Source organism: Pyxicephalus adspersus, chromosome 5, assembly GCF_032062135.1.
Source record: "Pyxicephalus adspersus chromosome 5, UCB_Pads_2.0, whole genome shotgun sequence".
In the NCBI taxonomy this organism is placed as follows: domain Eukaryota; kingdom Metazoa; phylum Chordata; class Amphibia; order Anura; family Pyxicephalidae; genus Pyxicephalus; species Pyxicephalus adspersus.
In genome coordinates this window covers 26,869,310-26,895,563 of record NC_092862.1, presented here as the reverse complement: position 1 = coordinate 26,895,563, position 26,254 = coordinate 26,869,310, and the positions used below count along the sequence as shown (strand labels likewise).

The 26,254-nt window shown below is 38.6% G+C and overlaps 1 protein-coding gene across 3 annotated transcripts in view; it reads left to right on the top strand.

Moving 5' to 3' along the window:
- WWP1 (WW domain containing E3 ubiquitin protein ligase 1) overlaps positions 1–26,254 on the top strand; it is an 87,815-nt gene that overhangs the window by 45,622 nt on the left and 15,939 nt on the right. For all 3 annotated transcript variants that reach the window (XM_072410964.1, XM_072410965.1, XM_072410966.1), the window contains exons 3-13: positions 7,332–7,470; positions 7,684–7,808; positions 10,648–10,791; positions 10,876–10,942; positions 13,764–13,945; positions 18,815–19,136; positions 19,924–20,019; positions 21,825–21,999; positions 23,701–23,755; positions 24,258–24,342; positions 25,815–25,943. In XM_072410964.1, coding sequence (XP_072267065.1) covers positions 7,332–7,470; positions 7,684–7,808; positions 10,648–10,791; positions 10,876–10,942; positions 13,764–13,945; positions 18,815–19,136; positions 19,924–20,019; positions 21,825–21,999; positions 23,701–23,755; positions 24,258–24,342; positions 25,815–25,943 — 1,519 coding nt within the window. The remainder of the gene's footprint in view (positions 1–7,331; positions 7,471–7,683; positions 7,809–10,647; positions 10,792–10,875; positions 10,943–13,763; positions 13,946–18,814; positions 19,137–19,923; positions 20,020–21,824; positions 22,000–23,700; positions 23,756–24,257; positions 24,343–25,814; positions 25,944–26,254) is intronic.

Here is a 26,254-nt window from a genome sequence, read left to right as displayed (position 1 = left end):
TCCTATTGGCTTACTGCCTTGTCCTTTGCACAGCTAATTGGCTTTTTGTGCTGCTTCCACCCCCTCTCATCTTAGATTTGCCGCATATGGTCCTGCAGGATGCTTATACCAAGTGGAAGTTTGGAACATATTCTTTTTGCATTTAAAAAATAGTGCATTGAAGGATGTAATTATAACTACAGAGGTTAACTATTCATATCTTTTATATTAGCCTGGTGCTCAGCTACAATGTAAGGGCGGTATACATAAATACTTGGTTTCTCAGTGTTTTAAAACCTCTGTTGTAGAAACTTTATCTTGTAATAAATACAAACGACAAACTAATCATTTCGTCCAATTTCAACTTGTAGCAGTTGTATGTTGAGATATAGAATTTAGAAAATGACTTTTCTTTGTGGATTGTATTTCATTGGCTGCTGTGTCACCAGTTCTAAATCGACTTGTGCTCGTCATGTGCCAGGCAGTGCTGTGCCCGGTGCCTCTACTGCTCAGATGTGAGACAGGCAGCAATAATATACCTATTATCATTGTGCTGGCTGCGTTCCTGCTGTGTTATGCTGAGTAAAGCAGATCCTTCAAGATTTATTTTCCCCAGACAGGTGTTAAATAACACGTTAACTCTGTCAGAATCAATCTGTTACATATAGGGCAGCTCCTTACAGTCTGGATTATTCAACACTGCATTGGTATAATACATAAATGTAATAAAACCAACCCCCCCCCCCCCCCCTTCCCTCCACCAAAAAAAAAAATTACAAATTTGTTATAGTTATTGAAAATACCAATAACTTTCATGGTGTTAGCTAGTGCTACAGTGTTGGTAAATATTTCCTGACTATTGGCACCTTGGACTCTAGACTTGGTCTACACGGGCTGTTTCCCCAGCGTTTACCCTGAGGCTTTTAAAGCCCTTGTTTGACATCCCCATGCATTACAATCAGTTAATCTACACCAGGAAGTTTCCTTGAGGCACATTTATGACATTTATCTTAACGTTGTCATCTCAGGCATGCTTAGGAGGAGCCCTTTCATCAATAGGGAAAAAATTGCCAATCTTATGCATGCACATTGAGAGATCCAATCCACATCACCCAATCTTGCACAGTGCACAGATACTGGGACCTGATGGAAGAAACCTCCCGACGAATAGACTAATCTGCGGGACTGAAGGTAAGTGTGATTTTTTTTTTCTGTTTTGTGTTTCCTTTTGTTTTAAAGTGATACTGAACCTGCACTACTTTACTTATTTCATTTTCATCACAGGGTGTTCCGATCTTTCATTCCACCTTATGATTTTCGGTTGTTTTGATTCCCTATGTTGAGATGTCATAACCCGCGCCTTTTTTTGCAGCATAGGCCAGGGAAGCTGGGAATTTCAAATTTTCCCTGCTAACCTCCGCAAAAACCATCCTCAAAATTTGACAGCTGGGGAGCGATTAGGAAGGGGACAAGGAATAATTGTTCATTTACACTAGAAAATGATAATTTACTGATCCTCAGGTGCAACTTTTCTCTATCTGATGGGCTCGCATAATCCCATACAGTGCAAGGCTCACAGACTTGCGTTGAAAGGTATGACGTCAATGGTAAAACCCGATGAACAGAGGCTGACTGGCTGGGACCAGATTTTAAGATCCTCAATGTTGCACCTGCAATTTACACACAATTGATATACAATCATTTGATTGTATATCCATTGTGTGTAAATTGCAGCTGCAACATTAGTTGTATGTTTCCTATGTATCCAGTGGTTCTTCATTCGTAACAATTGTAGCTGGACAAAACACTAGGCCTGTCAGCGTTAAAGTGGAACCAAACCCCACTACACTCACCTGTTTTCCGCTCCCTCCGCCGTTTTCTTCCTTCACTTCCTCTTTGTGATTTTTATTATTATCATTAAACAGTATTAATTTAGCGCCAACATTTTACACAGCGCTGTACGTTAAATAGTAACAGATACAGTGACACAGGAGGAGGAGAGGACCCTGCCCCAAAGAGCTTACAATCTAGGAGATCTTCTGACATCTTTATTGGCCTGGCTGTAATGACATAGCACAAGCACATGGTCAGGTATCCAGGCAACCCAACCAAAGCTGAGCTGCGCATGTGCACTTAAGTTTTTTTTTTTTTCTTTAGTTTTTTTTTTTTTTAAACAGAATGATTGGCTGATAACAAGACTGATAATACTGCAGAATAATTGTCAACTTTCTCTTTCTGCAGTAATGAACTGTCTGATTAAATATTTATCTGTTTTGTGGCAAGTTTGCTACATTTTGCTTTTTAAAAAGCAGGGGTTGGAAGCAGTTAATATGTACCTGCAATCAAAATTTTCAAGAATGTACTGGCTGCAGGTCCAGAAGTACCTGCTATCCCAACTTTGCCTCATTTACTAAACATAAAGTTATCCACCCTTTATTCTCTAGATATGTTGGTGATATGGGTAACTTGGATGCGATCTTGAATTGATTACAGGTAAAGTTGACACTGTATATTTATTAGAGGAAACAAAACCAGTTTATGCCAATGAACTAGTAGTAATGAAAGGCTTAAAGGAGAGGCAGTGGCTTCACCAGTGACAGCTGCTAGTTTGGAATCATAAATTCTCAAGGTGGTTTGTTTTATGTTCTATCATGTCATACTACTGCTTTAGATAAATACTTTGAGGTTTCTGTGTATCCTAGGGGTGTGTACTGCATGTTTCAATGAACCTGTCTAGTCTAACCCCCAGACTGTGACCTCAACTGACTCTTGATATTTATTCCATGGTGAGTCTGATACTGTAGGTTTATTCATTGCAAAAATTGTCCTGTGTGATATAGCTATGGTTCTGTAATGGTGATTCCAATGATGAGAGAGGAGGTGCAACACATCATAAGGTCATTGGAGAATGTGTCTGCTCTATAGAAAATTATCATCTGGCAGACAAACTACCTTTTGTGTTAATATGAGCTACCGGCACTATATGTAGTATATGAGGTGAGAGAGAAGCAGGATAGATATTAATAGGAAGAATTGGTTCCCAAAGCACACACTGCGATTTTCGTCGCTAGAAATCTTTCATGTTACCAGTGGCAAAACGTAACAGATGAACAAACGAGTGCCATACACACACTGCCTGTTCTTTTCTGTGGAGAGGGGAGAACAAGCGCACAAAGTTATGTTCAATCCTGTGCTTTGCAGTGAGAGGAGCCAAAGCAACTGTAAATGTTTAACTGCTTATTTTTCACTTTGAGCTTGCACAGTAAAGACTGGTTTGCTATATATTGTAATGATTAATAGTTATTCTGTTTCAATCATAATGCAATGCTGCCTTTTTAAATGACCCCTGTGTTGCCAAGTCAATACACGTGGCCCTCTGCCTTGGGCACCACTTGTATAAAATATAATTGTGTGATTTAAAAAAAAAAAAAAAACTTGTTTCAAAAAACAATTTGCAAACAGAATTTCTTCAAGGAAATTAAACAGATGAATGCTTTAATATACAACATTAGGACATATTGTTGATGTAAATGGATTTTTCAAAAAAAAAAGTTGAAAATCCTTCACTGGTAGAGTAATTGTCCCCTGTTTTACCTCCACACATCAGCTGTATCAGCATTTTTTTTTAGGAAACCAGATAGAGCACTCCTGGCTGCTCAGCTCTTCCTGGTGAATCACAGCTTTAGTCAGAAATCTTTTATACTCTGGATTTGTTTGTTTTTTAAGACAAAAGCAGTCTTCTGCCAAATAACATTGGGCAGCATAAAGGCATGTGATAGCCACAATATCTTCTATTTACAATAATTTTACTAATGAAGCGGTTTCACCTTTTCTTTTTACTTTTTGCATTATATCTTGCCCCAGGGATTAAGGCTTTAAAGCAAAAATAGTGTCTGCATCCAAACGGAATGGAACATATTCATCACTGTTTTATCTTAAATTGTGTTCTGTGTGCACAGTTCAACACCCTTTCCTCTCTAATGTCATGGGAATTGTACTTGCTTATGTAATAGGTGACTATTAAAATAAGAAATAGAACCGAGCAGTGAAGGGGCAGCAGCATGGAACTAAGGCCATCACGGTGCATTTACCCATCTGCATGCATGTTCAGATGTTGGGCAGTGTAAAGCAATATATCATTGTTTGATTCAGATTGTCTGATTCTTTCTATTCTTGTTCCACTGTGTAGGGAAATTGCAGCATGCTGTTAAAAAGACAGGTTTAGGTACATTTACAGTCTGCATTTACGTATATATTTAGTATTTATTTTCATTGACGTACACTATATTTCAAAAACATGCAGTTAAGCTAATTACCCTCCCCCAAAAATTGACCTTAGACTGAATTAATGACATATGGCTATGGTAGAGACATTAAATTGTGAGCCCTAGAACAGTTGATGACATGACTATGGACTCTGTACAGTGCTGCGTAATATGTTGGCGTTATATAAATACTGTGTAATAATAATAATAAAGTAAAATATTTTTAGATTTGCTAGGAGTTCTGCTTTAAGGTAACATTTTCCATTGGGTCTTGTCTATCATTAGGTGTATTAGGCAGTTTTGGAAGAGTTGAACCCTTGCTGATTTAGGAGCATAAAATGCTTTCAAGTCCACTGTCACCTCCTAGAAATTTGCTGACAGACGTTGGCACCCTTTACCTACTGTTGGTTAGTACACAAAGCATTGGAAAAAGGTTGCACCAAGGATCACAATTCTGCATTAGAGTACAGCATTCACAAGGTTTCATGTACTGCACAGATACCTTTTAGTTTGCCAGGTCAGTTGGTTCCTGTTCCACCTTGCAGTTTTGGGTAAATCGCGATGGAATAAAGAAACTATGAAATAACATTTCATCTTTGCCTATTTTCCTATCAAGAAAGGCTTATTTGGTGTCTTTGAACCAGGATAGCTTTATGTACATTACTCATTTTTGGGCTTGCAGACCAGTTAGTTATCTAAGCAATGTGGAGCCAAAATCTATAAAGCTTTGTTTGTTACAGAATCTTAACTTCACCCTCACTGCATACAAATATCAATATATTCACCTCTAAAAGCATTCTCTGCAGCATTGAATTGCAGTTACAGGCTCCCTTTCAGTGTCGGAGTGTGGCGTTTCAGCTTGTTGCATGGCAGAAAGGCAGACCAATATTCGCCTTGCCATATGTAAGAACAGATTTAACTGCATTTGAAAGTAACTAGATCCAAAGCCTTCATTTATCTTCCAGTCTTTTGATCCTGTCTGGTTTGGCAGCCCTGCTTAAAATTGCTAGGAAGAGACTAAATCTTCTAAGGCTGCTGCTTTTTCCTCTACAGTCAAATTACTGAAGAATGTTTTCCTGCCCCTGTGACAACAGGGCAAAAAGTATAGGAAGCAATCGTTACTGAGACATGATTACACAGACAATAATAACCTGCAGAAAAAATGTAGCAGTGCTAGGGTCCCACTAAATTCTGCTCCTCATGGTGCACTGCAGCCTTGGTGCCCCCATGACCACAAATGAAAACCCAAAATGGGCTTTAAAGTCCTGTTGCCTAACAGGCACCACTACTATTGTAAACATAACTAGCCAATGTGCAGCTTTGCTGATCTTTTACCTACATATTGGCTTTTAGATAAAACGCTTAGGCCCTTTAATAAGAGTCACTGTTCTGGTGACTCACTAGAGGTCTGTTAACAGCAAGCTTTTTCCAACCCAGCAAAAAAAAGATAAATGTTCTAATACAGGTAGTCCCAGGGTTAAGGACATCCGACATACAGATGTCTCCTAGATATGAACTGGCTTCCTTTCTTGTTCTGTGCAGGACAGAGAGAGACTGGATGGGGGGAAGGCAGGAGTTTGCATGGCTTGCAGAAGAAATCTTTTGCTAATCACAGCTTGGACTGATCTCTTTCTGCAGCCTCTTGTAACTCTTTGAACAAGACAAACTATGCAGTTTTTTCTTTTTGCATATCAAAGCACAATTTGCACCAGAAGTTTATAATTGTCTAGGCTCCATAATGTTTTTTTTTTGCTTGGTTTGTGATTAACTCACAATGAGGATTTTTTACTGTAACTGACACCACGCTGCCTAATAATATGTTGAGACAAACATCTGTCCTAATTGCATTTATTAAAACAATGTACCTGTTCTGACTTACATACAAATTCAACTTAAGAACAAACCTACAGTCCCTATCTAGTATGTAACCCGGAGACTACCTATAATGTAAAAAGGAGACTAGAGTGCCACCTTCTGGTTGTTAGTTTTTTTTTTCTGAGCTAAAACTATCTTTCCTCCGAATTCTGAAGTCTGATTGACTTTATTATTATTATTATTATTAATAAACATGATTTATATAGCGCAACATATTACACAGCGCTGTACATTAATTAGGGGTTGCACAAGACAGACAGACAAGACAGACAGACAGTTGCAAATGACAATACAGACATTGACACAGGAGTTGAAGACCCTGCCCCGAAAAGCTTACAATCTAAAGGTGGGGGAAGTAACACACAGTTGACTTGGTAAAGGTAAAAAAAATTTTAGGTGTTGGGTGGTCAAAATGTGAGCTGGGCAACACATTATGCAAATTAAGTGGTCCAAGTGGTTGTTGCCAAAGGAATCCAGTATAACCCCTATAAATCTGTCAGCTTTTTACTCCCCCATTTATTAAAATAATGTACTTGTTCCGACTTACATACAAATTCAACTCAAGAACGAACCTACAGTCCCTAGCTCACATATATCCCAGGGACTACCTTTATTATATTCTGTAGACCTTTCACAGGGCATCAGGGCAGGAGGCTGTGATGTGTAGCTTTCTACTCTCTTGTTCTGTGCGTGGAGAAGGCTGCAGTGGGCTCATATAGCAGTTTTCAGAACACGATGACCTGCAATTTCACAAGCTCAGAGTCCAAATGCTTTCCTTTAAATACTGGCAAAGCTTAGGAATGTAGCTAGTAGGTCGTCCAGGTGTAGCAGATAAATGCCAACATAAGAAATACAGCCACATCTATCCCTTTATCTTCTCATAAGTGTAAATCCAAACAGTCACTTTCATTGCACCCCTTTTCAGGGTCTGTACTTATGTCAGAAAATCCTTTCAGATACTTATCCTTATAAATGTACAAGCATTTTTTCAGGCTTGGCATACATAATATCATTTGTGAAACAAGCATACATCTAAACTTCAACCAGTGTTTTTCCTTTGTATTCTTCATTACAGTTGCCTATTGCACAGGAACATCTGTGTGTCATGTATTTGGAGAACTACTTGAAGTGTAAAATAATGGCTGGGAATGACATTGTAATTGCAGCACCTTGGAGAATGCGTCAGCTTTCTTTCTTTTTTTCCAATTGTAGTGTCTTGTGCCAAACTGAAGAGAAAGAAGAATTGGTTTGGAACAACAGTGTATACAGAGTTAGCTGTTGATGGAGAAACCAAGAAGACTGCAAAAGCAAGCAGCTCGAGCAATCCAAAATGGGAAGAACAGTTAACTGTGTATGTCCTTAAAGAACTTTTCACATAATGGTGTCCAACATTTTTTTTTATAAATTTTAGGATAAATGATGAAAACGCTCCACTATCTTTCGTACACATCTATCATTGACATTTGGCTGTGCCAGTTGAATGGTCAGGAGCTAAAGAGCCAGCCTATCCACATTAAGCAACCCAATTACCTTAAGTCTTTTAACATTTTTTTTTATTATTTAGGAACGTAACCCCGCAAACTACACTTGAATTTAAGGTATGGAGCCACCATACATTGAAAGCTGATGCATTGCTTGGCAAAACAAACGTGGACCTAAAGCAAGCCCTGGAAGCACACAATAGAAAATGTAAGTAATTATTGTCTAGGTACATGGTGTACAAAGAATTGAAATCAAAGGCCTTTGGTACACGGGATACAGACACATGCAGGGAAATACATATTTAGAATACACACAAGTTTCATGCTTTGTCCTGGCATCTGTAGGTGATGAGTGACTTTCTGTAACTATAATATCAAATCTGGCCTGTGAGTTGCTGGCTTCTTGTAGAAATGGATAGATCAGTGCTAGCACAGAAAGTGGATATATTTAAGGAGAAGGGATCCAGATTGATGAATATGATAGTTGTTTGCCCTACTCTGCCATACATAGTCTCCTCTATTACATGTATTCTAGCAGAAGATGGTGTAATGCATTCTGCCTCTTCATTTTCAAGCTTTGTTACAGAAATCATACATTACACAAATAGACTGAAAGTGAGGAAAGACCTTGGTTAAGCCAGATAAAAGGACCGACCTGACATATGTCAGTGTTGCAGAAATTATGGAAACATTCATTGCACAATAGTAATATCTTCGCACCTTTGATATGTTTTATCCGTCTTTACTGCAGTAAAATGTGTCATAGAATTGTTTGACAAGAAGCCAAGAACAGGTGGTAAGAATTTATCAGAAGAAGATATGCTATATGAGTATATAATATAGATGAGAATAATGTATTCAGACAACAGTAAGTTCTGTAACAAGAGTAATATTAGAGGTGATTGTAATAAGTAGGGTAATAATTAGAAGGTGGCGAAGGAATAAAACATCACGCTAAAAATTGAGAAGTAATAAATTAGTAGTAACTTAAGGTTAACTTAAATAAAAATTTTTTGGTTCATGAGGAAAAGGTAATTTGGGGATTGGTTTTACCTGGAATTGTAAACTTAAAAAAAACTTTGTTTTAATAGAAATATGGTTTTAAAAATCCCCGGATTCTCTTTGTCCCCTTTTGTTTTTATGGCAATACCTCCATTATTCAGAAATAATAAAAGGGTAGAGAAAACCTGGCATATTACAATTTTGAAATATCAATGGTTCTCCTATCATCCTGATCACCCTAAATTTGGCAGTAGGGTTTATACATAGAACTGAGACATGCACAATTCCAAACCAGTGTTCTAAGGTACATCCCAGACATTTCCAGCACACCCTTTAAATGTCATTGAAGTGTTAGCTGACATGGGAAGGATAGAATGTCTCTGAGTACATGCCAGTAGAGTTGTACTCTCTAGGAGTATGGTCCAGTCTCTGACTCCTATGTTTAGATGTGAGGTGAAGAATGTTTTCCTGAAGTCCACCTTCTAGCTCCTGGATTTGACATAAATGATTAGTATTATTTCCATTTATTTATATTGTACCAATGTATTAATGGGCACTGTGCAGTCATAGACATGTTATTAATTGTCCCTCAGAGAGGCTCACAATCTACCCTTGCATAGTTTAATGCCATATTTTTGGGGAACACTAGTGAAGTGGGGGCAGCTCCTGGCTATTCTAGAGAAGCATAGACCTCTGGGCATCTAAGGTTTCTGTATAAAACTGAATGTCCCTAGAAATGAAGTAACGAGGCAAATGTAATATCTTTATCATCTGTAGGAAACTTCATTAGAAACTGGTTTGGGGTTTTCCCAGGAGCTATGGACAGAATAGTTGCATCTTTCCTTATATAGTTGCATCTTACATTAACGCTTTTATTGCCATTTCAGTCAGTCAATATATCTGGTTATGTCTGTAGGACTAAAAGCTTGTTTATTAAAGATAGATGTTCACAAAAAAAAAAAAAAAAAAAAAAAAAAAACACTGAGGGGGTTTAAGGTCAGGTTCAGGTCTTCATCTAGCACAGAGGTAGGCAAACTCCGGCCTTTAGGCCGGATACGGCCTAGCCAGTATTCCAGTCTGGCCTAACTCCCCCCTAGTTATATATTGTTGGATCCAGCCTAATTAGATTGTCGGGTTATCGAGATATCAGAGATATTATCGAGTTCCCGCAAAGTAACCCCAATTACTATGCCTAGAGAGCAGAAACAACGCCGAGCTACCAGTTGACCTCGAATGTCGTGTCTTCAACCCCGAATTGAATGGCGAATTATTCTTTGTCCAAAGCAGGAACAAAGCCCCGTGTTTAGTGTGCAACAACACCAACAGTGGTTGACCACTTTCAAGCGGTCCAATCTCAAGGGGCATTTCGATGCCAAGCATGCACACCTGCACAGAGGCTACACCATGGATGAGCGAAAGACTGTGGCTGCTTGCTTGCTGTCACGGTTGAAAAAAACCTTTCCCTGGACACCTTGCTACATGACCTCCTGAAATGGCCTAGTAATCTAAAAAGTTTGCCGACCCCTGATCTAGCACAACCAAACCTTTCTAGAAAATCTTAAGAAGTATCCCTCCCCCCCCATTGATAAAGCAGGAAGTTTGTCTCTGAGTCGGAGAATCTCCAATAACTTGTTTGACTGCATGCCAATGTTTTTGATAGAATGGGGAAGATTTAGAACCCCCACCCCTCCTCTTTTTTCCCCTTTCCTGCTATCTAAAACTCTGTTAGTCTGATTTTTGCTTTCAGTACAATCCTCTGGCTTTCTCCAAACAATTTCAACAAACAATCATAAGATGAGAGTAAGTAGGCTTTCTTGTTATTAGAACACAGTCAGCTGTGATGATATTATGTTGGGTGATATGACAAGCAAAGCCAGACTGAAATTTAGTAGGAAAATAACTCAATTTATTTAAGAAATAACAAAGTACAGATTATTTATGTTCAATATGTAAATGTGTGTGTTGAAAATCTTTTATATTGTAATTATTTTTTATACTTTTGTACTGTAAGAGGCCTGTTCCTCAATTTGCTTATTGTCTTGTAGTGGAACGAGTAAAAGAGCAGTTAAAGCTTTCATTGGATGGCAAGCATGGCACGGTGCAGACGGGCGAATTGACTGTCATTTTAGACGGTTTGATTGTAGAACCCGAGGCTTTTACAACCTGTAATTCCACAGACCCTGCTCCAAGTAAGTTGTCTGCTAGAGTACTGGAAATCAAGCAGCTATTTAAATATGTTGATGATTTATTTACAACTCTTTTTGTTATTCTAGTGGAAATCCAGCAGAATGGTGATGCCATTCGTGAGAATGGAGAATCCTCTTCCGAAGCTCAAACTGGGTATGATATAAATTTTTTTGATTTTGAAACTTTCACTATGTTCAGGTTGTCACATTTACTTTAGGGGTTACATATGAGCATTGAGAGAACAAAACCAGCTTCTCTGGGAAGAAAAAAGATATTGGATACATTTTAAAGACTGTGTCCAGTGACCTTAGAGTGTTCATGTGGATAAATCTGAACCCCATGCACATATAAAAGACATAAATTCATAAAGGTCTGTATTCATTGACACATAATTTAAAATATATTTAATCTGGTCAGTGCAAGTATTCCAGTTTGTCCTGGCATCTACATTTTGCAAACCTGGTACAACAGGGTTGAAGTTTGTGAAAAAGCAGCACTGCAAGGAGCCAATCGGTTAATGTAAATGATGCTGTTAGAAGCAAAAAGTAAAGAGGAGAGCTTATCAGTAGCCTCCAGTCATAGCCTGGGGATGTTTCAGAAGATCTAGGCTAAGGGAAAGTTAATTAATGCTGGCCATCAGATAGAGAAAAAAAGTACTGCAGGAGAAGTCTCTAGATAAAAAAAAACTTCCCTCAATTGGACTGTTCCAGTGGCATTGGTCACAAAAGAAAAACTTCAGCCAAACTTTGTGCAAATGTAAATTTGTTTCCTGCCTCAGTGGTACAAAAGGTAATGAGGAAATATCTCCTCAGTAGGAACACCTACAAGGTAATTTCTATAGAGTTGCTAGGTCTTTTTTACATTCATAACCAAGAGTTTTAGTTGGAGTTAGTTCTACATTTACTCTATCATTTTGGATAATGTCAGGGACCTCTCATGTACCAGATTCTTGTATAATCAGTGGAAAGTTTTTGGAGCTGACCAATGATTCTAAACTGATAATTGATTTGGTCAGCTGAACTCCCCAAAATAGGAATTGATTTATAGTCATTTTTTTTATAAAACAATCAAATGTACTGCTCAATTGAATGAGAAAATCTACCTGTGTTTTAACAGCTTTAGGGCTTGACTACACAAATGACTGGTGTGATATAAATATTTACAGAAAGATGTTGGCCCACTGTATGTTTTTCAGCCAAAGATAATAGAACTCCCAATCATTAAAACTCCAGCCATTTTTAATTTACTTTCCTTTTGATAAGAATTAGTACACAGGTACACAATATCTCCAGAACAGGAAGGATTGGGGATATAACAGACAATATAACAACGTTTCCTGGGGCTCAATATATCCTGGAAAACTATGTAAAAAGCATGACAGCTGGCATTTTTTTTTTTTTAGGAGAAGAGTGTAGTTAGTATGACAACGGGCAATATATGCTAGAGAGTGCAGAGGTTATGGCGAGGCAGTATGGGCAGGAGAGGAGTGTCCAGGGTATGACGGGATATGTTTAGTACAGAAGCGTTGAGGGTATGTACAATATGTGCAGGAGAGAGCCGTGAAGTGTATGACAGCAGTCTTGGCAGGAGAGGAGTGCGCACAGTATAATAGGAGAAATGTGTGTAGTAGGTGGGTATGAAGAACAGCAATACAGTTTTTCTTTACCTACAAATGCTGATTACTGATCATTCCATATTTGGCAGCAAAATGAATAAAGTATATGGTCGTGATTATACATACAGATAAATGACATGGGCAAGCAAATGTTCATTTTTTAGGCACTGACTTTTATAACGCAACAGCATGAGAGCCAAACTCTTCACAAGGGGTTTTACAGAGTAGGAATAGAGTTCAAAATCAGTGTTTTGAAAATGTCCAACTAAAGTTGAACATTTTTCTTTTTTCTGGGACAGTGGAATTGGTGGGCAATGTGATTGGTACTGCAGCCCATATAACCTCTGACACAGTTTCCCCCCACACTTTTACCTAAACGATCCACATACTGTGAAGGTGGTGAGAGAAACCAGAATAAACACAGGAGCAGATGGAGGTGAAAAAAGGAGACATCAGAATTTAAACAGGGTAAAAGCAGGGCACTATGCCACAGAACCTGGGAACAATGGGTGCGTCTGAAATTACCACTGAAGACTTGACTTGTATCAATGAATAAATGCAATGAATAAATTATCTATGTTTCTCATGGGAATGGATGATTAGGGACATGTACTAAGCACAGAAGGTACATTCCACTTGTGCTAGTGGTCAGGGTTAACACTTGCTCTTGAAGCAGATCACATACACTGGAAAGAGGTCATTGAGATGTAAATGTTTTAAAGCTGGGAATAGGTGACTTAATGGTAAGTAGTCATTCTGTGGTGGAGGATCAGAGGGGTCAATGCATACACACTGCAAAGTATATATAATTCTACTGTTTACTAATAGATTATTGCACTTACTCTGCTGCTAGTTTAGATACTAAAGAGTGAGGTGTGTATTGGAGACAGGATTCATTTTTTTGCTGGGGGTTAGTGGGTGGGGGCAAATATTTCTCCCTTATGTTTAGTTCACATTAGTGGTGAAACAAACACAGCATTACCAGGAAGTAACTACTTGGCATTTACAATTGACTGCTAAAACCTAGCAAAACAGTAACAAGTAGTTCCGATTCAAGTCTATTGAGGTGGCTGGAGAAACAAAAAAAAATGCTCAGTTATGCTGCTGCAACCAATCGTTCCAGTGTTAACCATTATTGCAAGTGCTTTTATATGCTAAAACTGCTTAAAACTACTAAGGAAAACTAGCCCTCAAGCTTTCATAAGATTTATTAGCCAGTGTAACCTGGTGTCTGTTGTGTCAGAGGGCCAAGAATTTCAAGTAGAAAGCAGTTGTTTTCTGCATCTCAGTTTCCGCTTGCTGTGTATTTACATATCATTTCTTGTAAATTAATAACCTTCTTTTATATCCTCTTTGAAGATCTGCCGGTGATGTTCCCAATGGGACAGCTAATGAAACTGCATCCAGTTACACAGAGCAGAATGCCTTTAATGCGCAAATAGCAAATGGAGACAGCGGTCGCTCGCCTTCTCATGTTGCATCCAGACCCAAAAATACACCAGCACCAAATCCTCCCTCTGCACAGGCTGGCACTAGAACTGGTATGTATGCTTGCAAAATAACAGATACCAAATGTCTGTCCAATTGCCTTTTACCAGCACCACCTTGATGTGTCCAATTAAAGAAGAACTCTAACACAAAACACCAAGGACCTGCTAGATGTTTGCGATTGTCTCCAAAGGTTTATCTTGGGCAACATTTATTTAGCTTGTGTGCAAAGTGTCTATTACAAGGCTTAGAAGCACAGGGACTGAGAACACAGGATTTGTGTGTGTCGGGTCCCATTTGGGTTACAAAGGCCATTATCAGTGCTTTATTTTGTTAAAAACCTTTATTTCTACTTTGTATCCTTTATGTGTAGGAAAGGTGGGGGGCAGCCTTTCTGATCCAGGGATCTCACTGCTGATTGAATTTAGCAGACTCATGGCAGTACTGATTGACAATCAGAGATCATATGATCGAGACAGGGAGCAGCAAAGAAGAAAAAAAAAAAAAGGAATGTGGTAATGCTGACGTTTGTCCTTCTGTGCTAAGTAAGGAGCGAATTTAATGATAGGTCCACTTTAACCCACTTATCCTCAAAGCATTGTCTCCTTAGCAACATTCATTCTTTTTCCTTATGCAATCATTTGTGGTAACAATGATAATATGAAAAAAGGATGATCTTTTTTGTGTTTAGCAATGCCTGATCTACTAAGTGAAAATAGCAGAATGCTAAGAAGCTGTTTATTTGATATAATACATTACCACATAACTTTTTTCCCTTTAATTAGAGAGCAGTTAATGTGGCTTCTGACTTGCAGGCAGGGTACAGTATAGAAGATGGATACATTGGAAATCCTCCAGGATGTGATATTGGAGTGTATCAAATTGTGGCAATTAATGCGGAGTGCCAGAGATCCTAAAACTAGAGCAAACTCAGTGAAATGGCCCAATTCAGATGTCCGCTGGAGACCTCTTCTACTTCCATATAAAACATGAATCCTGCCATTACTGATGACCTCCTTAAAAATACTAGTTTTCAGGATCTCCTGGTGCTCATTTGTTTTCAGAGCTTTCAAAGTTACTGAACCTGTAGATGTTTCAGATCAGATGTTCTTATTTCACTCACTGCACATGTGTTCTGTATTAGCATTTCAAGTATTGAAGTCAAATAATAGGAACCAGGCAACTGGCATTTTCAGAAGGAGTCCGGTATGGGAATATTTGATCAGTAGTAAAATGTACTTTTTTTCAAAAGTGTGTTTTTAATTGTTAGATTGGAAATGTAGCATAGAAGTATTTTATATCTATTACTTGCAGCCACTGAAGGGATCTCCAAGGTTTTTGTTCTTCAGCCAGGCACTGCTTTTCTGTGAATAGCCTTTCCTGTGATAACCAGTGGCATCAGCCAAAATGGCATACACAGCTGAATGATTTAGAGGAGGGAGACGGTCCTTCACTGCACACAATGACCATTTTAAAGAATTTCTTAGTGAATGATGTAGTGAGAAAGTGATAGTTTTCTTTTTAGGAACCCATAATACTATCTATATTACTAATACATTTTCATGTGACTTTTACAAGTCACTTTATAGATGTGCTGCTGCCAAGGCCAGCTGTGGATAGAACAGGCAGTGTTTGCTGTTTTTATTCTGTGACTGAGAATGTACCAGATATATAATACCTGATCAATGCTCGGTATTTTCCTACCCCCCCACCTGAGAAGTCGTAGTTCAGCTGTTTCCAGGGCTGTGCCACACAGAAGCTGACTAATAGTGGAGACAAACAGGAAACTCTGTTTTCATCTCTTTTTGTTTGCCACTTCCTGGTTCTTCAGCATTGAAATACATTTCTGGGATTGAATACATCACACAGTCAAATTGTACAGAAACTTTTTTTATGTGTGTCCCTGTCACTTGGAGGAGTGGCACCCCCTGCTGGTCCCATTCTGTAGTGTCGCTAAGTGACCTTTCCCAAAAGTACAATGATTCAGAATTACTGGCATCGACTGGGGAGGTGCTGGGAATAGAAAAATCTGATTTTCAAAATCTACAAATTCTGCTTCCTAACTAAAAGGAAATGTCATTTGGGGACATAGTTGAAAAACTGTGAATGTGACATTCACCATATATTTATTGATTGTTAATTACATGCTCCACAAAAAAAAAACAAAAAAAAAACTGCCGTTGGTGTTTAGTGAGTGTCACATTCGCTGCTTTATAAATGTACCCCTTTCATTAAAAATTAATGTAACATAAAACGGGATTTATATAGTGGCAATATATTACGCAGCGCTGTACAATAAATAGACAGACACAGGAGGGAGGAGAGGATCCTGCCCCTAAGAGCTTACAATCTAGAGGAAAGATATGTAGTGGTGGGAAGTAGTGATGGTTTCAGGAGACAGAAGTAGACGGATAGTTTAAAAAGATGGGTTTTGAGTGCTCTTTTAGATGAGCAGAAAGTAGGAGCAAGCCGAATAGGACGAAGACGACCATTCCAGAGAGTCAGGGCAGCTCTAGAAAAGTCTTGGAGCCATGTGGTGTGATGAGGTTATAAGTGAGGAAGTCATTAATAGGTCATTGGAGAAGCAAAGAGAGTGGCCTAAGGTCTAAGATCAGAAAAAGTGGGACAAGAACTGTAGAGAAATTTGAAGGTTTACTGTCCTTTCCAAAAGTTTGCATAGAGGATAAAGTCAAATTGAAGGCATCCTCTCAATATTCATTTCTACTTCATAAAATACCTCTTTTATGGAAAGGACATGATGAGGCAAAATTCAGTTGATTCAAAATAATATACATTTGTTATAACATTTACTGAAGTCCTTGCAGTGTATACAGTTCAGCTGTATGGGATTTTTGCTTTTTCAGCAATTTTTTTTTAAAAGTTTTACTTTAAAGATCAGTTTCTGGAATATATATATATATATATATATATATATATATATATATATATATTCAACACTTCTGGACAAATCTCAACCCACAGAAAAGGAAATATGCATCACGTCTCTGTGACGTCTCCTTCTTCATTGCACTTCACTGCAAGCAGAGTCAAACAAATATAGCTGAGACCATTGGTACAAAACATCCCATAGTCCATAAAGTCCATAGTTATGTCACTAGTTGTCCCTCAAAGGGGCTCACAATCTAATGTCCCTACCAGTGTGTGTGTGTGTGTGTGTGTGTGTGTGTGTGTGTGTGTGTGTGTGTGTTTAACCTAACTGCATGTTTTTTTTATGGAATGTGGGAGGAAACACAGAGAGAACCTGCAAAATCAATGCAGATAGTGCCCTGGACAAGATTCGAACCTGGGACCCGACCTTAATCTCTTTAAACCAATTTACTTTGTGTGGCGAATTGACATTGTCAGTAGCTATTTGAGATTTATCTGATGACACTCATCTCGGCACACATGGTGTAATTATGTGCCATGTTAAAAGGTTAAAAATTAAAATGTGTAAATTAGTAAAAATGCAAATCGTATAGTTCTGTTTGTATACACAAAATAAATACACCATGCCTCGCTGTCTGCTGCAAGTTCCTTACACACTTCTCTTCCTGTGATCTCTTGCCTCTCCCCAGCCATCTAAAAGCGCTGTAGATATTTTACTGTCCTTTGATATTCTGCTTGTCCATTTTATGTCTATCACACAGTTGTTCCATTCATGTGGCTCCACACATACATCTCCTATTATCAGCTCGTGGAGTAATTGCAGACTGAAATGATAAAATAAAATCAGCGTTCTTTATTGCACTTACTGATTCACAAAATCTAACATCCCTTAATTAAATTACAATATCCCTTGTGGGTGATTGTATTGTGTATTGGGAGGTGTAATACTTGTCATTGTCTGTCATTACCAAGTGCTTACTGGAAACTTGCCGCAGACTGTTAGAACAGCGTATTTCATGTGTTAGCAGTACCAGTGCACAGAAATAAAAGTTAATTCTCGCCCGTTGTACTGGCTGTGACGGGAAGAGAAACAACTTGCATGGTACGCAACTTCATCAATCTATCTGGCGATGCTGGTAATCCCCCCCGCATCTGCCATCCACCCCTCTTTAACTGCTTGGTAAATTAAAAAAAAAAGTTGGAAAAATAATTTTAAACCAGTTGTGTTTATTTACCCAAAGCTTCCATTACATAATGCTCAGATCTCTTTTCTCTGTCTATCTTCCTGATGGGCTCTCCTTGTGTCCAAAGAGAGACACAAGAGGATCAGGGATAGCAAAGCCAGCCGATAATTCCAAACTACCAAACTATTGCCCTGTTGGCTGATTTGGAAAGTGATGGGGGAAATCGCCCCAAACCTTTTCTTACTCGTTCCAATACAATTGTAGTTGGAATTGCACTTTACAAAAAAGTTTGCTCATGTTCTTTAAAAATAAGTCTATGTCACATGAGTATTACTAAAAGAAAGCACGTAGAAATATTTTTTAGCACCTATGTTTGATAGTAAAGAGACTACTGGGCCAAACAGCTCAGTACACACTCTGTGTAATTTGTTAGGCATTGTGTCATCACACAATATGTCAGCCTAAACATTGCATGCAGAATTTGGGCTGCTTTAGCATTCACTTTATTGTATGCATGGGGGAGTAGTGTTGACGGTGATACCCAAGCACTGGGTGCTCTTTGCATACAAAATAGTGTGGACATATTTGAAAATACCTTATTACAGCAATAATTGTTTGCATGCATCATCTGAGGCTTGCTTTTATAAAGAAATACTATTTCACTTGGTAATTATTCCTCATTTATATGTTGACCCCAAGTCTGAGTTAGGGATGATTTGTGTGCCACAACCTAGTCAGACTTAACTAGTACTGCTAATGAGCTGCGAAGATCACTTTATAAAATGTAGGTAGGTATTGATAATTGAAGCAGACTTTTCCTTCCTGACACCAATCATTGTTTTCTTTTAGTTAATGGCACAAGTACTACTTCTGAAGCCAGTAGCACGTCTTGCCATGAAGCTGCAGCATCTTCTGCAGGATCTCACATATCAGATTGCACAGACTCAACGAACAACACGACGAACGTACCAGCAGCAGGCACATCAGATAGCAGCACAACTGCTGCCAGTGCTGCGGCAGAACCTGTAAGGGCTACGGACTCCATGTCATCATCATCTGCTGCTGGCAGCTCGAGTCCTGAAGCAGCGAAAACCAGGCAAACGTCTGTTACTTCCTCTGTGGATCCTGTGAGACAGCAGCCCAGCAGCACTGCAGAGCCTTTACCACCTGGGTATGCACATGGATTGAGCTTTTGTAGTTGGCTAATGATCCCTAAGCAGCCATCTGTCACATCTATTAGAGCAAAGTCTGCAGTGCGGGAGCTCACACTGTCCTCTTACTGTTATTTGACTGAGCTGATGAAGGATATTGCTTTATAATAATTAGGTGACCCCAAAGGGAATCTGCCATAGTGCAAAACAATGTGAGAAACTTTCAATGGAGGCTTTTACTATTAGACTGTCTTCTTGTTCATTGGTAGTAATACTAAGTAGGTGCAGTGTCCTGGAATGGGTATGCAACATAGAAGGTAGCTCCTATCTTATGCCTTTCATACAGGAGTATTTACATTGTGATCGATAAACTGAGAAGTCAGTGTTGTGTTTTATTTTTCGTTTCAGTAGCAGTTGCATTTCTGTCCACCTTTATATTTCTCCCAGCCATTGCTTACAGGTTTTCCCTTCCCTGTGAAGAAATGACAAGGGTCCTTCATCTGTCATCTATGTACAAACATGTTATTAAATCTCAGTGATGATTGACATACTCTTTCCCAGTGTTATTGTTAACACTTTATTATCTTCACTGGTGAAACATGCTTGTTTATTTTTTGGCTTTCTGTGCCCATTGGGGAGAATTATCTTTATTTACTGTGCCAGAGATGAAGTGTACCACACCATGAAGTGTAATATCTACAAGGTGAAGGATATTTAATTTTAGACAGTTTATATTTGTATTATAACCTTTTTAAAGCCGGAAAGGTTATTTTATCATTTTACCTGATTAACGCTTTTCATTTTTAGGTGGGAACAGAGGAAGGATCCTCATGGTAGAACCTACTACGTTGATCACAACACGAGGACTACGACGTGGGAGAGGCCGCAACCTTTACCTCCTGGGTACGGTGGACACTAAATTAACCAGTTATACCATAAACATTGTTCTGGGAAAGATGAAACTGGATTACAGCCAAATACCCCTGATGTAAACCAAAATGTTCTATTATTATGTGACTGACTGGTATACCAGGACTTACATGACACGCATGGGTTCCTAAGAGCAGTCACCCTTCAGTTCAGAGTCCAGAGGGTTTACTCAACTGATCACTAGTTTTAAAGAGAGCATTGTATTCTATATAAGGCCTTGTACAACCAGCAGTAAATGGCAGTGACTATATGGCTACAAGCTTCAGGTCTGGGAATTTTCAAAGTAAGACATTAACAAAGTATATGGTTGACTCTTCCTAGTAATGCTGATATAATAAAGATCTTTTTCCTTTTGGTCCCTAATACACATTTTTCATTTTACCTTGACATGAGCACTTCTTGACATAATATATGTATTCAATATGTACAAGAATCATTTCCTGTTAAGGACAGTAGATTATAGACATATACAGAGTCCTTTCTACCCCACCCTCTCTCATTTTCGCTTCATTTGAAGTCTACTCTGTCCGACTCTTTAGCCCCTTACCCCTCATTGTTGCTGTTGTCTACCGCCCCCCTGGCCCAGTATCACAATTTATGGATAACTTTGCATCCTGGCTCCCTCACATTCTTTCCCATGACCTGCCCACCCAAATCCTTGGTGATTTTAATGTTGCACTGGATGAGCCCAACCTTCCCTCCTCAGCCAAACTGCTCTCCATTACCTCCTCATTTGGACTCTAGTTCCTCACATTTTCTTGCAATCTTTTTGTTCAACCCACTTTAATAAAGCTGAAAGTCTGCAGTTCAACTGCATCTGAGTTGTTTCATTTAAATACAGAACCAAAATTAGAAAAAAGTCTCAGTCCAATATTCATGGACCTAACTGTATATTCTGCTGCACAATATGAGCACACTGTTTGCAGGATATTTCTTCAAGGTATAGATTAGCATTGTTCCCTGATTTCTGTTTCCTCCTTTTATGTGCAGATAATTTTGGTAAGGTAAAATAAAAGACCATCATTTAATATGCCTATTTCTAAGTAGAGCTAAACCCCAACTAGATAAAATTTAGTTTTGCTAGAACAGGACAGTTTACAGTTGTCATAGCTTTTTCTGACCACATTTTGTATACACTTTTACTTTCATCCCAGTACGGCCAACTTCTGTTGGCTGCAACATCATTGTGGGCTATGCCTACACAATGTATCTGTGTTTCTGTGTAAACATCCTGAAGTTGTTAGTTTAGAAATGTGTAAAATCTTCAAACCCATGTTTTTGGGAGGGATTTTGAAATAGGTTTCTCAGCTGCTGTTTAGACATTGTAGAATCTAGGATTCTCTGTCACTTGTAGGTTGATATCCACTGCTTGAAATATGAAGTGGTCAAAGACTTTCTATATCTTCTCTACATTTGCATAGGGACATAGAAAGGGATTGACAAGTACAACAACCCTTCCTTCTCATTTCATTAATAGCTTCATTTAGCAAAATGTCTGATAAAAGAGCAGGATAGATGAAGGAAAAGGGTGAGGATAAAACACATCCCTTTTACATACCCAGTTCAAAATAAAGTGTTCCTTGAGGCAATTATGGCATAACTTTCACCAAACAGTACTGCTTTCATCAACTCCTCCTAATACTGGGAAGAACTGTGAGGATGCTGTAGACATCAATACCTGTCTGGCTGCTTTCCAACACAAATTGAAAAATCTGTTTGGAGTAAATTTCTTTAGGCTCTAGCTTTTGAATAACCACTTTCAATTCTCTCCCCTTCAGATGGGAAAGACGGGTTGATGATCGCGGAAGGGTTTACTATGTCGACCATAACACTAGAACTACAACATGGCAACGGCCTACCATGGAGTCTGTGCGGAACTTCGAACAGTGGCAGTCACAACGAAATCAACTCCAGGGAGCTATGCAGCAGTTTAACCAGCGATACCTCTATTCGGTGTGTAAGGTTTCTTAACTAGTTGTCTTTGCAACCTCTAGTATGATGAAGAGCTTGTGGCTTTGCATTGTTTTCATTTATGTGAAGTTATAGCTGCATGAAACAATACTTTTATTCCTGCAGCCACAGGAACAGGATTAATCGATAAAGCTTTGCAGGGAACTTTGATGGTATGCAAAGTGCTGTCTGAGATGATCTTTTCTCTGGTATAACTACAGCAAATCAAATCTATTTTTATGGGATTATTCACTCTGCTTATCACATTCTCTTTGCATGCCTAAATGTTTTTTGAGCTAGAAACCAAAACAGTTTTTTGTTGTTTGTGACATGTTGACTACTGTGCTGATATAGAAAATATTGGTCATGCTGGCCATCAAATTAATGACGGTAAAAGTTAAGTCTCCAGGATTTTATTTTTTCGTTTGTAAATTTAAGATCAAAGTATTTCCACTGCTGGCATCTCCAGCAGTATGGGAAATAACTGAACAGAGGCGGTTATATGCCAGTGTGTCAGTTTATTTTACCTTATTTCCTGTGTTCTGCTACTAAAATAAGTGTAGTACTTTAGCCTAATACACAGATGGAATACATACATTTATGAAAGTATTTTCCTGCCTTCAAATATTTCATTCTGTGCAGTCAGTCTTGTAATCAAAATAGCACTGCCACAACAGCTCATATACCTCCATATAGACTGCACAGTTAGGTCCCCAGGTAGAGAAAAGGAGACCATACATGGAGATGCTCATGTTTTGCATAATTTCTAAAGAAAAGTATGTTGACAAGCTTCAGATGCTCAGAGAAGCTAGTGAACACGAAGTGTAATGATTTCACTTGATCTTCTGAGCAAACATCTGCCCAATACATGCACACTGTGGTTGCACCAGCTCTCCTAGGCCCATTTAGGACTTGCAGTTAACTGCAGCATTATACTGCAGACCTATTATATTTCCAACTGCTCCCATCCAACCGAATGTGTAGGGAATCATTTTGTGCACACAGTTGTGTTCCGGTGATATTATTGTGTGGTTCCTGGAAGCAACATGTAATGATTCTTCGTTTCTGCTTTTCCTTTTGTGATGGAGGAACCACACTCCACCTGCATATGCAAGGACAACAAGCAAATGCATTAACATGCAGTGTGGTTTGCTGCTTGGGCAGTACACAGCAGTAGTTTGTCTCTCGGAATAGCTTACTGTACGGTTTTCAACCACAAGTGTGAAAAGTCCCTAAAGCAGTAAAGGGAGAGAGAGAGAGAGATAAATAGACAGATCACAGACCCTAATAAATAAGATTTAACATTAATTTAGTGATTTTTTTTCATGAGTTCATTTTATTTTTGTCATTAGTTTTGTTTTAAGGCCTGTTCACTTGTAGGCTTGAATGTTTTACATAAATGTTGCACGTGTGTATTGGGGTTGTACCTATTTAACCAAAAATGAATATGACCCTACACTTGCTGCAATGCCTATAACAGCAAACTTTGCATTGCAGTACTTTGGGTAAGATAGTGAGGGTGCGTTATTACTGTGTTTCCTATTTTTCTTTGTGAGTTGCTCCGTAAGGGGCCATATGTTTTATATAACACATGTTTTGCAACTTATGTTGACACATTAGGCTCAATGTTGATCTCTAAAGGTTTTTTTTTAGAAGACCTTTCCTTGTAACACATGTTGTAACTTATAAAATGTTTAATTCTAGGCTTCCATGTTATCAGCAGAAAATGATCCCCTAGGACCTTTACCACCAGGCTGGGGTAAGTAAATATTATAGATGGTATAAAAATAAAATTCTAGAAACATGGATTTATGAGGGATACTTAGGCTTAGGCATCTAGTGTGTGTACAGAGCTTTATTCAGGCTTTGCAAAGGACAATAATATTCTTTATATCATAGTTCCCAATCCTAAATCATCTGGTAAATGAAACCAGTGTCGAGAGAAGTACAATGGCTGCCAATAATGCTACTTGTAAAAATGCTAGTTTTTTGGCTTTCAGACTGTTGCACTTTTCTCTAACTCATGGACATGGAACAAGTATTGAGATTGAACAAGTAATAAGTTGAAGAGTTTTGATTTCAATGGCAGCATGTTTGTTTCAAAGCAATTATTCTACGTAATATTCATGATAGGTGCCCAGTTGCTGTGGGTGTTACCAGTTATAGAATACAGATTTATTTTAGGGGTTATTGCACGCTTGATATTTTCTGTAATATGCATTGCATTGTGGAATATGACTAATTGTGAATTTTTTTTCCAGAAAGGAGAGTGGACGCCACAGATAGGGTATATTTTGTAAATCACAACACAAAAACAACTCAGTGGGAAGATCCTCGGACACAAGGGTAAGAATTTGCCTGCATAATTTTCATTTATCCATTACTTTGCTTCATTCCACCACAGATCCAGAAAAGCATTGTGTTATGTTCTTTATAGAACATCAATATTTTCCATAATTTTCCGCACTTTTTTTTTTTTTTTCCTTTTTCTGGTTGTTTTAACTGACATGACTACTAGTTTGTTTGTTCCTCTGCAGAGCCTTTTGATCTGTGGATGAATTAAACAAAGTAAAAATTAAAAAAGGATCTTTGAAGAATCTGAACAAGATTTGCTAAACACAGACCCCCATGTTTTGACAGAAGCAGCTTCTATAGCTGCTCTTTTTAGGCCAAGTTAACACGATCAGTTTCCCCAGCATGAAAAAGTTGTCTTTTTACATCCAATATTTGACATTTCTATTTATTGGCACTTTCCAAAGTGCCAATACACACTATGTATAGACTACAAGGTTTTGGCATTTCTAAAATCCCCATACTTACCCATCAATCTCCTAATAAAAGAAATAAAGCATGTGCATTTATGTGTTTTGTCTGCTTTACCTCCTCTTCACACTCTCTGCAGAAATGGCCTGATTTCTAAATTAAGAATTAATGCCTAAATCCCATGACAAACACATAAAAACTCTTCTTTCAGGTCCCCCCCCCCAAAGTGGAAATAAAGTTTCACTTTTAAGAATCCACAATCGGGCCGGTCGTTATTGCAGAAAGAGACAGATGATGTACCTTCTGCAATAATCCCTCCTACCTGCCTGATCACTCCAGGTATCTGTGAAAAAGCTGCGCATGCACACAGCTTCTGGGGTGGTTGCCAGGATACCCAGGAATCCAGGCTCCCCCTGCGCATGCTGGGAACAAAAGAACTCCCATGTGTTTGCATAGGAGCGAAGTCGGCCCGGCCAACCAAAATGACCAAAGATTGTGTTTAGAATGAGAAAAAGATGATTTTTCCCTGTAGGGGAATGGAGATGTGTGAGAATCATGGGTTAATTCCACTTTAAGTCAATCTTAACCAGGTTGAACACAGCAACTCCCACTAGTATTTTTAACATTGGAAGTTGCCAGCAAGTGCTTCACGTCTAGTTGTAAACTCCTGTCTCTTATTCACATTGTGAGTATACTGTGGTGAAAAACCACTCAAAGATTCGCCTAATCCTGACTCGTCCTAGAATAAAGGCTTTTTTATCTTTGGCCAAAATGTCTTTTTTGCACACTACAGTGTTTTTATTGATTTATTATGCCATTATTAAATAAATAAGTGATCTGTATTTACACATAAGATATTTTAATTTCCCAGAAACATCTTTATTTTTCCCTTGGTTTTATAAAGTTTGTGTAATATCTAAAAAATCTTTTGTTGTTTTGGAAAAAGTCAGTAAAAAACAAACAAAAAAAAAACCATGTTGCTCTGTTTGTGTTACTGTAAAATAGATTTCTGTGTTCAGAAAGGACACCTGTTAATAGTTGCTCCCTTCCTACAGTTTACAAAATGAGGATCCTTTGCCAGAGGGCTGGGAAATCCGCTACACAAGAGAGGGAGTAAAGTACTTTGTAGATCACAACACAAAGACCACCACTTTCAATGATCCTCGGACTGGAAAGTCTTCAGTGTAAGTAATGGCACGCATTTTTGCCTGTCCTATTTAGCTCTAGCAGTACAGCACTTGGTAAATATTTTGACTGCATATGTAAAAAGAATACATGTGTAAGATTTTGGCAGTGATGGTTGTTCAACTCTTTCCAATGCAACAGCCAGCACATATTCTTCCCTCATTTGATAAATTGCTTGCGGTTACATGGGCTAGCCCAGATACTATGTGCTATTTGAAATTTAGGCTGCCCTGTCACCAGGCAGCTGCGCATGCCCGGCTGCCCTGTCACCAGGCAGCTGCGCATGCCCGGCTGCCCTGTCACCAGGCAG